General features: G+C 42.9%; 2 protein-coding genes across 2 annotated transcripts; one reads left to right on the top strand and one right to left on the bottom strand.

Moving 5' to 3' along the window:
- Window positions 1-7: 7 nt before the first annotated feature.
- ZCCHC9 (zinc finger CCHC-type containing 9) lies at window positions 8-5544 on the top strand (the record flags this gene model as incomplete). The annotated part of the gene is made up of 5 exons (XM_010169399.2): window positions 8-262; window positions 1688-1838; window positions 2108-2200; window positions 3492-3560; window positions 5429-5544. Coding segments are annotated over 5 exons (684 nt in total), but the record flags the coding sequence as incomplete, so codon positions are not given.
- A 4923-nt stretch (window positions 5545-10467) lies between these two features.
- Window positions 10468-14269, bottom strand: LOC104518229 (acyl-coenzyme A thioesterase 12; the record flags this gene model as incomplete). The annotated part of the gene is made up of 4 exons (XM_010169398.1): window positions 10468-10602; window positions 11447-11573; window positions 12680-12808; window positions 14136-14269. Coding segments are annotated over 4 exons (525 nt in total), but the record flags the coding sequence as incomplete, so codon positions are not given.
- Between the last annotated feature and the right edge of the window lie 1465 nt (window positions 14270-15734).

The following is a 15734-nucleotide window of genomic DNA, read 5'->3' as shown; positions in this document are numbered from 1 at the left end:
GAGCGGGGCTCGGCCCCCCCCGGGCCCTCCCGCCCTGAAGAAGGAGCAGGAGAAGAGGAAGAAGAAGAACAGAAAGAAAAAGGATTATCCGAACGAGGACGTGAACGGGTTCGCCGCGTACCTGAGGCAGAGCTCGCGGGGCGGCGGGGTGGCCGAGGCGGAGAGCGCGGAGCTGGAGAGGGAGGTGGCCAGAGCCTTAAAGAAGGACAGGCGACGGGAGGACAGGAGGCTGAGGAGGCAAGAAAAGAAGAAAAATGCCATGGTGAGTTCGGCCTTGAGTTGTGTGTTTGCTTATTGCCTTGTTAAAGCTTGGGAAAAGCTCTGTGGGAAACGTAGACACCTTGGGTGAGACCTGGAGGGTCCTGTTGGACACAATCTCTGGTGCTGAGATCTGAGGTTGCTCTGATGTATAAAGACAAGGTACTGTGAATGGCACTCAAAGACCTGAAAAACACAGTCTAATAAAGCCTTCCAGCTTTTCAGAAGGCAAACGTATCAAAGCATTTTCCCCTTAGGGAAAAACAGCTGGACAGAAGAGGCCCTGTACTCTGTCACAAATAACTGTCAGTGGTCTACCCCATTAAACCGTACTATTATGGTTACTTTTCTCCTTATTTCTTTATTACTCTCCGCTGATGCTGACAGGAGGTGATTCAGCCAGGAGGCCGAGTGCCTTCCCTGCCAGGAACATCGCGTGTGCTAAGCGACATTTCAGGCTGACAAAGTGAACTTGGAACTATCTCAACTTTGAAACAAACAGTGAATTTCAGCTTCAGTCTTAGCCTTTAGTATGGCTCCCCTGGTTAAACGCAGTTCTTGCTGCCCTTTGGTGAATTCCCAGCCCCTCTTGTCTCCTGGTTGAAACCAAGTCAGTGCAGCTCTGTCGGTAATTCATCAGTTCTGTGTTCGTGCTGTTTCACAGCCTCTTTCTGCAGTGTCTTCTGCTTGAGAATCGGAGTCAGATCTCCAGCAGACTCTTTATGAACTGTCTAAAAGCAGTTACCTGAGTGCAAATTTGTGCATTTAGTATAAACTTATGCTGAATGTAATCTGGGAACATACTAATTAGTAGTAGACTCTCTTTACTCTGAGATATCCAGGTTCTTCCTGAGTGAGTTTTTGGACTGGTGTAACGTTGGTTATATTTACTTTAGCACTTACTGCAGTAATACCAAAAGAGCTTGGGGGACTGTCAGAATCACATATCATCATTCATCCAGGGCACGTGGTTGTCAGAGAGTGAATGCCCTGCACAGTGTGGTGTTGGCGAAAGGAGAAACGTAATTATAGCGTGATTAGTGGTGTAGGCCACCGACAGTTATTTTGTGACAGGGTGCAGTGCCTCTTTTGTCTGTCTGTTTTTCCCTGGGGAGAAAATATCTTGATTCCCTTTTTAAAAAGATGGAAGGCCTTACCAGGCTGGGATTTTCAGGTCTTTTTTCAGGTCTTTGAGTGCCATTCTCAGTATCTTGTTTTTATATGTTAGAGTAACCCCAGATCTCAGCACCAGAGATACCTCTCTGATAGTACCCTCAAGGTCTCAGCCGAGAGAAGCAGCGGTCTAGTGAAAGTCTGCTGGCTATAGGTGACAATCTGGTAATAGGAGTCAGTGAATTCTTTAGTCGTGCTGTGTTTTGCTGTGTGAGCTGTCTGTGAAAATCCAGACAATTAATCTTTATTTTCAAAGGTGTGTTTCCACTGTAGAGAACCTGGCCACGGTGTTGCTGATTGTCCTGCGGTACTTGAAAGTCAAGATATGGGTACGGGGATCTGTTACCGGTGTGGATCCACAGAACATGACATCAGCACCTGCAAAGCAAAAGTAGATCCAGCTGCTGGTATGTCTCAGGAATTTGTAATTTTTTTAAGTGTGTTTTTTTAGTCAGAGTTTTCAGGCTACTGAAATACAAGCTTTGTGGGTTAGTAATTTGAGTGTTCTGAGAAGACAGGTTAGCATGTTCAAAGGAGTACAGTGTTACAACAATGAGCCTAATAGTGTAAGAGACAGTGTTTATAGTATAATATTTTAATTATAGTGTGTTTACACTTGTCTGTGACTTTATAAAGTTCTTTTAGTGTGGATCATTAACCGTATGTGATTTTGCAGGAGCATTTCCATATGCAAAATGTTTCATCTGTGGTGAGATGGGGCATCTGTCAAGGTCGTGTCCAGATAATCCCAAAGGGTTGTATGCTGAAGGTGAGTGCACTGATTTTCTAAAGCCAAAGCACATTTTTCATGCTTAACCTGATACAGAACAAAGTAACCTTGCAAGTGAAGGAGAATCCAGCTAACAGGAGCTTGTGAGTATCTTTTGCTCTTGGTAAAAGCAGATTATTTCTGGGAAGCTCAGTGTTAATTTTGATTGCCTAGGGATTTCTGTTTTAATTGTAAGCTTAGCGTTAAACAACAAGATGAGATGCACAATATGAGAACTTGCTCGTGCTTGGCTTGCAATTTCAGGAGGCACACAAGGAAACAAAATGGTCATAGGCTGCATAGGTGTAGGTCAGTGTGTATTTAAATCTACCTACAGCAAAGCGTGTGGCAAAATCCCACTTTGGGACTGTAGCTTAAGGGTTTGGGAGGTGCTTGTACAAAACAAGGGCTCTCACTAGAAAGTGGACATTATCAGTTTATGTGACTTTATTGAGAAATCTAAGATTTCACTGGAGATTCTGCTCTGCCTGTTTTCTCTGCTGGTGCTCACAAATAACATTCTGTCTCCCAGTACAAACTTGAGGTCTTGCAGACTCACAAGAGTGTTCTCATAACAGTTACGCTGGAAGAAAAATGGCTTTACAGCTGTTGCACTTCTGCTTTCAGTGCTTGGATTATGAGTGGAATTTATATTCGTATCTCACTACTTGCAGTTTGATTACCTGTCTCTCAGCAGCTCCTGTTAATTTCAAAAGTTCCTTTGAATAATTGGATTTTAGCAGAATTCAGCATGCTTCTCAAAAAGAGAGCTTCAGGCAAATCAGAAACACTCGGTACGTGGTGGCTGGAATGTGCAGTACGCGATGCCTTACGGAGCAGCGTGGTTACAAGCAGCTCTTTCTGTCCCCGTCAGAGACAGAGGGAGCTGTGTTTGCAGCCTTCCACAGCTGTCTGCAGAAAACTAAAACATCATCTTCCAGGGAGGGTCATCTACAACTTCCTTGGGCAACACAGGAACAGGTTGCCCAAGGAAGCTGTGGCTGCTCCTCCCTGGAAGTGTTCAAGGCCAGGCTGGATGAGGCTTTGAGCAACCTGGTCTAGTGGAAGGTGTCCCTGCTGATGGCAGGGGGGTTGGAACTGGATGAGCTTTAAGGTCCCTTCCCACCCAAACCAGTCTATGATTCTATGATAAAATGAGATTTTTTTTTTCAATGTACATATAAGAGCAAAAAAAGCGTAGGGGGAGTTTGGTGTTTTTTGTTGTTGAGTGGTTTTTTTTGTTCTGTTTTGGTTTTTTTCCCCCGATGAATAACAACTTTTCTCGTAACAGGAGGTGGCTGCAAACTTTGTGGCTCTGTTGAGCACTTCAAAAAAGACTGTCCAGAAAAACAGAATGCAGGTGAGATGCAGGGGGGTGCTCAGGTGGAGCTTGAGTGCACAGCTGAGAGATGTTTATTCACTGCTTTGCCTGACTTTGGTCATGAAAAAGGGGCTTGAGAAGAGAACTTGCAAACGTTCCTTGGGAATGAGTGCTTGTGTTAAGGGGTATGTGGAGGAGGCATGAAGTTTCAAGGCAAAACTTGAACTTTCTGTTTAGAAAAAAAAGAAAAAAGCAGCTTGTGGGTTTCTGAAGATGGTTTGAGCTGATGTGTGTTTGTTATCCAGGATTCACCAGCTTCAGCAGAACTGAGTATCAGGGTGGTGGTACTGTCAGCTTGTAAAAGCCCTGTGTGCTGGCAGGTGTTGAAGTCGTGCAAGACAGGAGAGAAAGAGGAGACAGGAGATCTGTCCAGCTCAATTCTCCAGCTAATAAGCTGCTTAATTACATGTTCTTCAGTTATCTGTGTGGGTGGGAAAAATTACATTGTGTACAAAAAAGCTGTGCTGTGGAAGGCAAAAGCATCGAGCCAGGGTTTGAAGAGTGATTCTGTTACTGACACGTTTGTGCCTTTTTCTACTTTGTGTGGTTTAGAGAACTTTCAGGTTAATAAAATGCCACTTTTGTGGAATTTATGTAAGAAATATTGATGGAGGCAGTAGAAGCCTGCACTTCAGCCGCTTTCTGTACCTGGTCTTATATATGATATTGTTGCATTTGAGACCACATGTAACATTTGGAATGCGCGCTGCTCTGCTAGTTTAAAACAAATGAGATGGAATCCTGACTGGTATGACAGAAGTTTCTGACACAAAAAGACTTAGAAATTTCCCCCAAACTCATCAGCTGTAGCACATTGTTGGGCAGCACCCACCTCAAATGGCTGCCGTGTTGCAAGCCTGTATCGTAGGCCCAGTTGGATTTCAGCGCGCCACATTTAGGGCAGAAACACTTTCTGTAAGTCAGAAACCTGTACAGACACAGCAGGAGAGAAGAAACGTGTGTGGGGAGCAGCATTGCTTGGAGCTGGGCCGGCTGTTAGCGGAGATCAGCAGAGTTCAGTCCTTGGTGCAGTCCCGTGCAGGTCTCTGCTCTCTGGCAGCTCTAAATCTTACATGAAGCATAACTGGAATTTTTTTCTACCATTATTTTGGGAAGTTTTACATCCATATGAAGACTGACAACTGCTGTATAATTTCACAAGGGATATCTCAATCTTAAGGCTGATGTTTCAAAACTAGTATTTCTGGTTAAAGTAGCTGAATTATTTGGAACTGTGAGGCCGTTGGTAAGAACTGTAACATTCTCTTAAATCAGTTTTCATCGTGCAGAGTATGTTCAGACTGCAGGGAGGCAGCTGGCAAAGAAGCTGAGGCACTACAGCTGCTGATTTCTTCAGGTGGAGTTACGCAGCCTGCTTTAATGTGCAGCAGTTAATCCAAGCAGACATCGATTTAACCGTATGATATTCTTGGTGTGGTTCGATTTGTTGCTCTCAACGTTAGATTGTCATTCAGAAAATAAATACCAGTTGGTTAACTGTTTTCTCCAGGGAAGGGGTGTGGCTTTCTCAGCAAAAGGATGGTGATTATATGCAGAGGTGTGAGCTGAGAAATGTAAATTTTGCTCTGTTGCGCTTCCTCAGACTTTTTTCATCTGTATAGTAGAGAAGATCTTTCCTGTAAAATGGGGGAAGAAAGGGAATTTACAAAACACAATTTGAAAAAAAACCCAGTTATGTGGTGTAAGGGGAGTTGGCTTCAGAGCTCGCACTAAACAGGCAGAGCTTTTATTAATTAATGACAGGCCCTTGGAGGCCGAATCTTCTGCACACGTGGAAGTTTGGCAGTGCTTAGCGTTTCCATAATCTCTCGTCTCTCGCTTTGCAGATCAGGTTACGGTTGGGCGATGGGCCACTGGAATGAGCGCAGATTATGAAGAAATTACAGAAACACCAAAGCTGGAAAAACCCAAAGTGAAAGTACCCAAAGTTGTCAGTTTTTGAAGGCCTCGTGGCTCTAAGGCACAGCCAGCCTGCGCTGCTCCACCCCAGAGCAATGACTGCACAGAGCGGGTTGCTCTTTCCAGAAAATCAGGCTACATTAAACTTCTGTCCCTGTTTCATTTGTCCAGTTTGCCTCCCAGGCTCACCTAGATCCTGAAAAGCTGGGAATGAGAGAAGTGTGGCAAGTGGGTATTTTACTTTTATACATCTGTGCTGAAATGCAGAATTCCCTCTGATTCACATTCCCTCCCACCGCCAGCTCTCTGAAGAGGGAAATTGTCTCCTTCTCGTGAGGGAGATCTGGTGGCAGTAACCGAGCAGGGTGTGTGCATTGTATCGGGGGGACTGTGACCGCTGGATTTGGAGTCAGTGTTGTTACCTTAGGAGTGCTGCTTTTACATGCCAGATGAACACAATCATGCTGATCTTATTAAAAGCATTTCTGTGAAAGGGATTTTGGGTATTTTCTAAAGAGCCTTGGGTTCCAATCGGCTTCACCTTCTGCTTTTTAGAAAGGATTGATTTTTTGCTGTGTATATGTCAGCACGAGCAGGCTTCTGGTGACGTTACCAGGTAAGCCCTACAGCCTGTAGGGCTTGAGGGTGCAGTTACCACTACTAGTGGTAGATCAGGTGAAATAAATACAGGCACTAACACGATTATGCATGTTGGGTTGTTCTGTTCACTAATAGAAGCTGAATCATGCTCTTCCTCTGATACCCGTGGTGGAATGTACTTGACAAGGGTTAGAGTGCAAGTGAGCAGCTTGCTTAGTTTCTTTACTTTCTTTAAAGGAAAGAGCTCAAAAATCTGCAATGTTTCTGACCCTTGGTGAGTTGGGAGTAAACTTTGCTTTGTATTACACACGCCTGCTTACTGGCAGAGTTATTTATTTTTAAATGGAGACCGCATCCTGAAAAATTGATCTGTATTAAAGTCCCAAAACCAACTCAAAACGGAGTTTCTGCAGCAGTTCTCCAAGTCCTGTAGCGATCCACCCTGCGCAGCCAGCGTTGGTGAGCTGTCACTTGGGTCTGAGCACCTCACTGAAGGTGAACAAGGAAGCGGGATATTTCTGGAGACGTGCACCCCAAACTCATCTCACGTGGGGTGCTTCCTTCTGAACTGGCGCCTGGGTGCAGTTGCAAGCGCCGTGCAGTGGTGGTTGGCGTCGGACAAAGACAAATATGGCCCTTCCGTGGCCCAAAAATCTGAAATGTGCCTTCTAAAAACTGCAGCTTGTGTTGCACAGTAACAAGCAACAGTCCTTGAGGGAAAGCTACACAGTAATAAAGCTGTGGCTTCTGAAGAATTAATTTACCCTTTCAATCAGAGAGTCCTAACGGTCCACACGTTGCCTTGGTGAGGACACAGAAGGAACCCCAGACAGAAAACCTGAGCTCAGCACTGAGGTGCTTAGGACCAGTCCCTGAAACCATTGGTTTGGAATGTGGTTTTTCTTACAGCAAAAAACAAATAGAGGAATTTAATGGCATGGATGTATTTTGTATTTGTACATGTTAATTATTTTTAATAAAACACTGCTAAAGAATACAATAGTTGGGGCTCTTATTTTAGGTTTCCTGATTGTGCTCTGGATACAAAGGCCCGTGAGCTGACTAAGGTAGGCCATGCATATTCAGTGTATAATGATCAGAGCATCAAAATGGGGAAGAGGAGTGGATGAAATCAAGGATTAATTACAGAGTTTTAATTAACTATTGGATTAAAGCTGAAAGCAGTATCACTGTACCGTGGACATTCTGCAGCAGACATTGATCCCAGCTTAAAAAGTGTTTCCATTATATGAGTAAGTATTCTGCTTAAAAAGTATCTTTTTAGATAATTTCCTGTCTTTAAAAAACATTTGATCTTGTAGCCTGTTCTTTTACCCTTGGGAACTTGAAGCCATGCACCTCGACTTTCCCAGAGGTCCCAGTACTTCCCTGAGGAGGGGCTGGGGTAGGCAGTGCGGTGTGTGAGCTGCGGTTTCAGAGCACAGCCTCTCCTCCCAAGGAAACGGCTGCTGTGGTTCTGAGCAAGGGGTGGTCACCCAGGTGTGCTCCTGCAGGCTGAGTCAGAAGCATCCCTGTGCCAGACAGCAGAGTTCTGTCGTACACCACATAAAACTTGGGGGAAAAGAAAATTCAGTGTTCCCACAGCTGATCGCTGTCACTTCTGCTCGGCCAAAGGGACTGCTAAAAGCTGGATGGCTCAGAGGACTCTAAGTTGTGGCAAAAGAAATCCCACAAGAAGCAGTGGAGGAGCACAAGCAGGTACTCTGGGCTTGCCCACTTGCCCAGCCCAGCGTAGTCACACAGTCCTCGTAGTGGCGGTCAGTGAGCCCAACAACCATCGCCCAATAACACAACCCTGAGCTCCGTACCTGTTGCTTTGATCCATCTTGCACCATAAAGCCACTTGTCAGGCTCCTGCACCTGCCTGGTGCTCTGTTGTCCTCTGAGAAGAAGCAGTGGATGTCTTCAGGCTTAGAAAATAACAGGGGTTGATGTCTGTGAGAATTTCAGTATGACAGCAACAGCTGTTTTCAGGTAATCACACCTGTACTTGCGTGGGGCTGGGAGCACCTGCGCCTCCCTCCTGTCCTCTGCTTCAGTGACTGCTGGGGAAACCGAGGCAGTGACATGCAGTGGCACAGGTGAGCCATCGTCCACAACCGTGGGACAGGGCTGCTTGTTAAATGCACCCACTCCTCTCCGTGTAGAGGCTTTCACAAAGGTGTGTGCAGCTGAAGAAGGCTCATGGGAAAGCAGCTGTAAAAGGTGCTGCGTGTAAAGATGCATCATACCCACCAAAAAAAATTTAACAGTTAAGGAAATAATGAGAGTTTAAGCAAAGTTTGCACACCAAAAACATTAATCTCCTTCTTTTAGCAGTTGCACAGATGTTGGTAAAATACAGTCCTTGGTCTGTGTCAAAAAGGTGCTCTCCCCCTACACACGCCCCCCAGGTGTGCTGCTGTGTCCCGAACACAGCCTGGCTTTCCAGTGCTTTGTGCTACAGTGGCCAAGGTCTGGGTGTTGGGGGCAGAAGGTGGAACCCAAATATCTCAAAAAATAATATCTCAAAAAACGTTCTCCCCTGTGGTAGCTCCACAGCTGACTTCAGCGTGTAAGTGTTCCTAAAGGCAAGTTACAAACTGCTCCATAGGAAGCCACCCACATAGCTGCCAAGAAATGCCTGGTGCAGGCAGAGTGTGGGCTCCTTCTCCCCGACGAGCCATGCATGTGTTCAGAGCTGAACATTAGGTGTCTCTGTTCACTAAAATCTGGGACCACAGAGACCGGCTTGCCCGCTGCAGAGCTTGTCTGCCATCATCTGCACACAGCAAGTGTGGGCAGGACTCGAGAGAGCGAAGCTCCTGGTCCACACAGGCAGCCTGGACCCTGCCATTGCCAGCTGGCCCAGGAGGATGGAGGCAAGCAGGACCTCATGCTCTGGAGAGGGCTGCCCTGAGGCTGCTGTCCTCACTCCCACCACTGAGGTATTGCACCTGACCCACCTGATGAAAATAACAATCCAAAAATCAGGATCTGGAGCTACAGTCTCCCCTCCCGCACCAAAGCTCAGGACTGGCTTTACTTTTTTAATGGCTAGTGCAAAGGTATCCCTGTGTTGTACGGCCTACAGACGCAGGAGACTGTGACTGATTTAACTCATGCTTTTTGGTTCAATGCATGGCTCTACCCAAGCTAAACCAGTCTTGTTGGGAGGCCGGGTGACTCATGGTGCTGGTATACCCAGAGGGCTTCCAGGACTTCATTTGGTGTCTTTTCGGCTCCACTTGCTAGACAAGCCATATACAAAATGTGCGGGCACCCTGTAACCTATAAATCACTGGTGAAAGCTTTGATTTTGGTGACAGGTGACACTGAAGATGTGTTTAAGTGGGAATTGGACCAGCCCCTTAGAGCTTTTGCTCTACCACTTGTGAGACCACAGGAAGATAAAATGGCACCGCTACAGTTCACATGCTTTGATTCTTTTAACACCCCCTCCATTCATGTTGTTATGATCTTAACTGCTGATGATCACACTCGTTTTTCTGAACAAGGCTCTTTTGAACAAAAATAAGAGCAGAAAACAAAGCAGACACACCACAATAAAACCTCTGAAACCATGCTCCCTTTTCATCCATGAGGGAGTGGATCCAAAAGTCTGACTGTTCTGCATTTATTAAACACTAGCAGAAGAGTCTTGGATAGAACTTGCCAGCTGGAGGTCACGGCACGTCTGTAAAAGGCCAACAGTCCCCAGCACCACCACAAAGCCGACTTTGGGAACAATGTCTGAAGCCATGCCAGAGATACCGTAATAAAATTTACGATGGATTTGTAACCTCAGAAACAATAATTTATTGGAAGTCACAGTTAAACTACAAGTATTAACAGACAAAGTACCAACGTTAGCAAGCACTAACTTACATGGGGTGTAATCAAGTTATAGATAACGGGTGTGCAAGAACCTGGCCAACCAGGTCAGAGCACTGGGTGAGCTACTCAGCAGCAACACTTCTCTGCACATTACTCAGGGCAGTATTTACTGATTTAAAACTGACTGGATGCCATTACGTTCCACACAACATTTGAATTGTGAAATAGTCTCATGAGCTACAGTTCTACTGGGCCAAGTTCCGCCTCCATTTATATAAAATTCATTATGCAGTCAAGAATAGAATCTGTCCCTTAATCTTTTTAAAATTAAAAACTGAATTTAGAGCCTAAAGCCTAATCTTAATTTAATAGAAAATGCTTGTACTAGATATTCTCAGGCTCAAGCTCAATATTGTCTACATGATCCAAAGTGACTAACCTGCAGAAAAATGATCAACACGTATGCAGGGATTTAAACCAGTACTGCTTGATAATCTTTAGAGGTCTCTTCAGAAATCCATTTTTAACTTCAGTACTTGCTGCCTTTCAGCTCCAAAAACTTTATACATTCCAAAGCAGTGTCTTCAATGGATTTTGATGAACCAGTAAGATTTGCAGCTAAGTAAGGCATAACACCTGATGTCACTTGATTGAAGTAACACACCTGTTTAAACAAAAATAAATGAAACAAAAAAGCCTAGGAATGGCAATAGTTAGTTAGCCATTTTTTTGCAGAGCCTAGAGGAGTATCAAGTTTTTATGGATGCGAATAGAAACACACAGTGCTTCTGAAACTGAAGGCAGCCGTTAGCAAAAAGAGAATGCCTTTTTCACAGCACATTCGTGATCTCGGTGTCCTCGGTACTGCCAGCTCCTCAAGCATCCGTAGGTAAATGTACACAGCACTGCAGCAAGAAACATGTTGTGTCACCTGTTAACACACACGTGCTTTATGAACAGTGCTGTGGCCTGAAAAAAGAATCCCAGCCACCGAGAGCTGCACAATGTTTTCAGAAATATATTTTATTAAATGAAAAAGTTCTACCCTTCCCATGGAAAAGAACAAAAGAGGAACAGTGTCATTGGTCCAGAGATGGGATTCAGACTGCATAATTTCTGACAAATTAAAGTGTCTATTCTGAACTAATTCCTTGGACTTCCTCTATAGTCCATGAAGAGAGATGGACACCACCAGTGACCAGTTTAATGCACACCTTCTAGAAGTGTATTTTAGGATTGAATTAATGACTCTCTGGAGGTGCCTGGCCATCTCCAGTGCTAAGTGTAGATTTAATTCCTAACATTCAGATTGGCCAAAGTTGGGCAAGACAGATTCCACTTTGTGGAATAAAGAATGTTGTAATAACCACACTGAACTCAGGGGAAACTGACTCATTTTTTTTAATTGTATTGCTGTTACTGTTCTAGACTGTCAGCTCAAATGAGATTATATGCACATGTAATACTGCAGGAAAGGAGACACAGCTGAGGTCTGCAGAGCTACTCACTGTACAAGAGCTGCTGCTGTGACTGTAGATCTGGAATCCAGCACAAAGGATTTCACTTCTGCAATATTCTGAAGAAGGTGGGATAGACGGGAGGATAACTGACTTCACCGCTACCATGTAGGGTTCACTGCAGGGCCAGGGGAAAAATCAAACGTTTCTTCAACAATATGTTATAAAAGATACGTGTGTAAATGACTACAGAGAATGCACAACTACACCAAAGATATCATTTTCATACGAAGGCAAACAAGCTCCTGTGTGTTTAAAGATACATGTTAAAAGATTCAGCTCTCTGGAGTCTCATTAAAGCTTTGTCACAGACTCCAATCAAGAAGACTTCTGTGGAAAGCCATGGAACAATCACTCACACACAACATCCTCTTTTTTTAATTAATCGTGCTCTCCATGACCCATGTTTACAGAATCAGGTCCTAGGAGCAACCCTTACTAAGAGGCTTTTACAGTGTGGACCCAGCATTTGTGATTCAGTTCCCAGAGGTGGGGGAAAAAAAGCAAGCACAGTACAGAATACTGCCTTTTAGAAGCAATGTTCAGTTAACATGAAGAATTACTGAATATAAGAAAATAAACTGAGAACAAAGAGCATTAAGATACACCAAATGGTCCTACTTATCCATGTTTCATTATGCAAGAACAAAAGGAAATCTAATTAAAAAAAAAAAAAATCAATGTATGTTAAACTGATGAAGGGGCTTTTAAAACAAATTCAGCAGCAAAATTTACAGATACAAGAAATGTGTCACACTAAGGTTTCAAGAAAGGTGAAGCACTTCCTTGAACAAGAAAATCTCCAGAATGACATTAAATGGGATTACAAAGTCACTTCAAACAAACAAACAAACAGACAAACTCGCAGTCATGTGCTTCAGCACATTGACAGGCCCTCTGGGACATGTTTTTTCCAAATTTCCTGTTTGGAATTCTGGCCTGTTTTCCCTCATGATACACCACTCCCAAAGAGTCACTATCAAAGAAGCAAGACTGGACTACACTACAGATCTGCGATGCTCGGAATTTACTTCATTGCACCTTCACATTGCAAAACAAATCTGTGTGTGCAAACTCAGGCATCAACAAATCAGCTACTAATCTAGTTTCTCAAAAAATAAAATATTGTCTTTGTCATGCAACGACAGGCTCAGGTAAAGGTCAACAATCATCAAAATTGTGTCTCCAAAGAGCTCACAGTTAACCTTGGAATTGCATACTCACCTTGGCTTACAGGGTTGCCTTTGAGACACAAGAATCACAAAGTCTCTGGGTTTATGGCCAGTCACGGGTGGAGATGTAACATAATATATTTTCTCATCTTCATTTACAGCCTGTAGGACCTCACAAGTCCTGCAAGTACATTTAACACACACATGCAGACCCTGATGTAGGCAAGTGCATCTGTTACAAAAACCACAGTACAAACATATATTCCATCCTAACACTGGTTTGACTACGGTTTTCATGTTCAGGCAGCAAGGAAAAGAGAGGAACACAGAGTGCAACAGCTTATAATCTTCTGTCGATTGCTGTTTGGAATGACATTAGTCTGCATGCTGTAATACTTGCTGTCTGACCAAATATTGTCCATCTAACACACCACAGGAAAGACTATGAGGAAACATTTGTAAAATTTTATTCACAGTTGTGTTCTACTCTGTTCAGACAGGGCCACCTGGGTAGGACACACTCTTTCACTGTCTTGGAAGTACTGATTGCTGTCTCTTGAGTTTTCACTACAAAAAAAAAGTCAGGATTTTCCTTTCCACTGTCAGCAATTGATTTATTTAATCCCAGCTGTAAACACTGTTAAGCTGGTATTCCATTTTGACCAGTCAATCAGGCTTCACAGTAGTCACAAGAAATCTGAGATTTTGGCTGTAGATATGGAAAATCAACACAATATTTCTTCAGATTTCATTTGTTACAAGCCATAAATTCAGCAGAGATTGTAAGTTTTTAAATATCCCTAAGCTTCCACTTTCACCCTCTGATAAAAATCTTTCAGGGTTGAATAACAAACTGAAAAAGCTCCTCCTTTAAGAGACTATTCACCAAATCAAATCAGTATCTTATCCATTCAATTGTCTCTACTCATTGTTCTGTACCATATAAAGTAAATAAAAAGACCTCAAACACCTTTACAGCCATTCTGAAACCCATTCCAATTCAGATACACTTTATAAGGTGTTTTTCCTTAAAATATGCATTTTGAAGATCCCCATTTCTTGATTTCTCACTTAGACCATATGATAAGGATGAGCATTGATGTCCCAAACAACACAAATATGTAAGTCCTCAGCTTTGCCTTACTTCTTACAGAGGAGCATGCACAATATATCAACCTGAAATTAAACCCAACCTACCCAAATTAACCCTTTCAACATACGTCTGTCTAGGCATGGAATTTTGTTCACTTTAGAAAACTGTAACCTGTTTCCAAGCTCTTTCATTTGACAGTCCAGGGCAACAAATTTTTAAATCAGACTTAGGATAAATTATATTTTTAAAGTAAAAAACTCAATCTGTACTTTAAATAATTAATCTTTAATGTCAATTTCTTACAGAAATTTCTTCTTAATTAGGTAGAAAAATGTCAACATCTCAAAAATATTTGTATCAGAAAAGGTTAGTTGTCAGTGGATTTGAACAGTCTTAAAGAAAGGTAAGTTCTTACAAGAAATGTTTGTCCCATTGTTGGCGGGATGTGAAGTCAGACAAAAGGGAGAAAGCTAGATGTGATGGTATCTTCACCTGCATTTCAACCTTGATTGACAACACATCACCCTCCTCATGAGTCCATATTTTTATCTGAAAAAAAGGAGTAACACACTAAAAACAAAGAATGATTGCTATAAATATTCTAACATTTATAAATGTTGCACATTTAGGACCTAAGCAGATTTATCTCAGGAGTACATACAAAACTGTATCTTACAGGAGAAAGGCAGATGAGTAGTCAAGATTAGTTTTATATAAAAATACAGTACAATGTAAAATTAAATACACTGATAGCATAGTGACATCACACAGTTCTAATTACAGCCTGTTAGGAATAGCTGAATTAGCTTGCAAGACGAAATAAATGACCTAGAGGCCAGTATGACCTTTTTCTCACACTATGTATATACAGTCTCTAAATACCTTTCACACTGCAGGTGTCTTGGAAAAAAATGAGTTATTGGAACATGCAGACGTCACCACTTTCCTAAACAACAGCAGAAACACTAAGGAATGAAGGTGAAAACCTTTTTTTGAACATTGCTATAGAAAGTCTCCTTATAAAGGCTTCAGTTCACTGATTCCAAAAGATAATGGGGCAACCTGAGGACCTCAAGTAATTTTTTTTGTGAATCTGGCATCGGTGATTGGTGTCAGAAGACCAGACTTTGTAAATCTGGGCAGGTACTAGTCCACAATTCTGCCATTTTTAACATGGCCCATGAGCCAGGCTGAGTTACAAAAATACAGCATAAATATGGGAAAGCAAGGGAAGGTAACATACAGCTTTTTAGGATGGAATGGAAGAAACTTTATTAAGGTAGATTATCTGAAGTAGTAGTGACAGTTACTTAAAGCTTTCCAGGAATTCAAAAGTAAAGAGTAATATCTATGGGATGTGGCACTGGTGAGCAGGAACAAGCTGGAGTGAGGCCACACTAGATGAAACAAGCATCCCTGTCGTATGTGTGAGGCAACAGAGACTTGAGCAAAATAAGACAAACCAAGCAACTGCCCTCCCTGCCACGAGGATTTTGGCACATGTCCAGCAGTCCTGCGCACTGCAGCTTTGGGGAGCTTACCCAGAGACATCCAAAGGGGACCAGATTTTTACAAAAGCACTTTCTGAGCTTTCAGAGGGATGATTTTGGATGATACACAGATTACCTTCTTGATCCACCTCTCCAACTTATGCAGTCCAGCAGCTTGTCCTTAATTAGTAAGTAGTAGAGTTCAATTAATTCAGCTCCCTTTGTCCATGAAAATCAGACACACACTGGCCGATGACCCATTCCCCTAAACCCAACGTTTCTCTTTCCACAATATTTTTTTTCTCCTTTATTCTTTACTGTGAAGCAGAGCACCCAGAGTTAACAATATACTCAAAAATTATTTCAAAACATAATTTTGTCTCTTTTGTCTCACACTTGCAGTATCTTGTCTTGATTATCTTGGGTCTATTTCTAGTTCTAGGCATGAACCTTGACACAGAAAATTCAAAAGGAATAACCTGTTGTATTTGGTTTATGTGGCCAGATTTTGGTGGGAAGGAGGG

This window comes from Antrostomus carolinensis, unplaced genomic scaffold (genome assembly GCF_000700745.2).
Source record: "Antrostomus carolinensis isolate BGI_N321 unplaced genomic scaffold, ASM70074v2 scaffold12286, whole genome shotgun sequence".
In the NCBI taxonomy this organism is placed as follows: Eukaryota; Metazoa; Chordata; class Aves; order Caprimulgiformes; family Caprimulgidae; genus Antrostomus; species Antrostomus carolinensis.
This window is presented reverse-complemented; position numbering and strand designations above follow the sequence as displayed.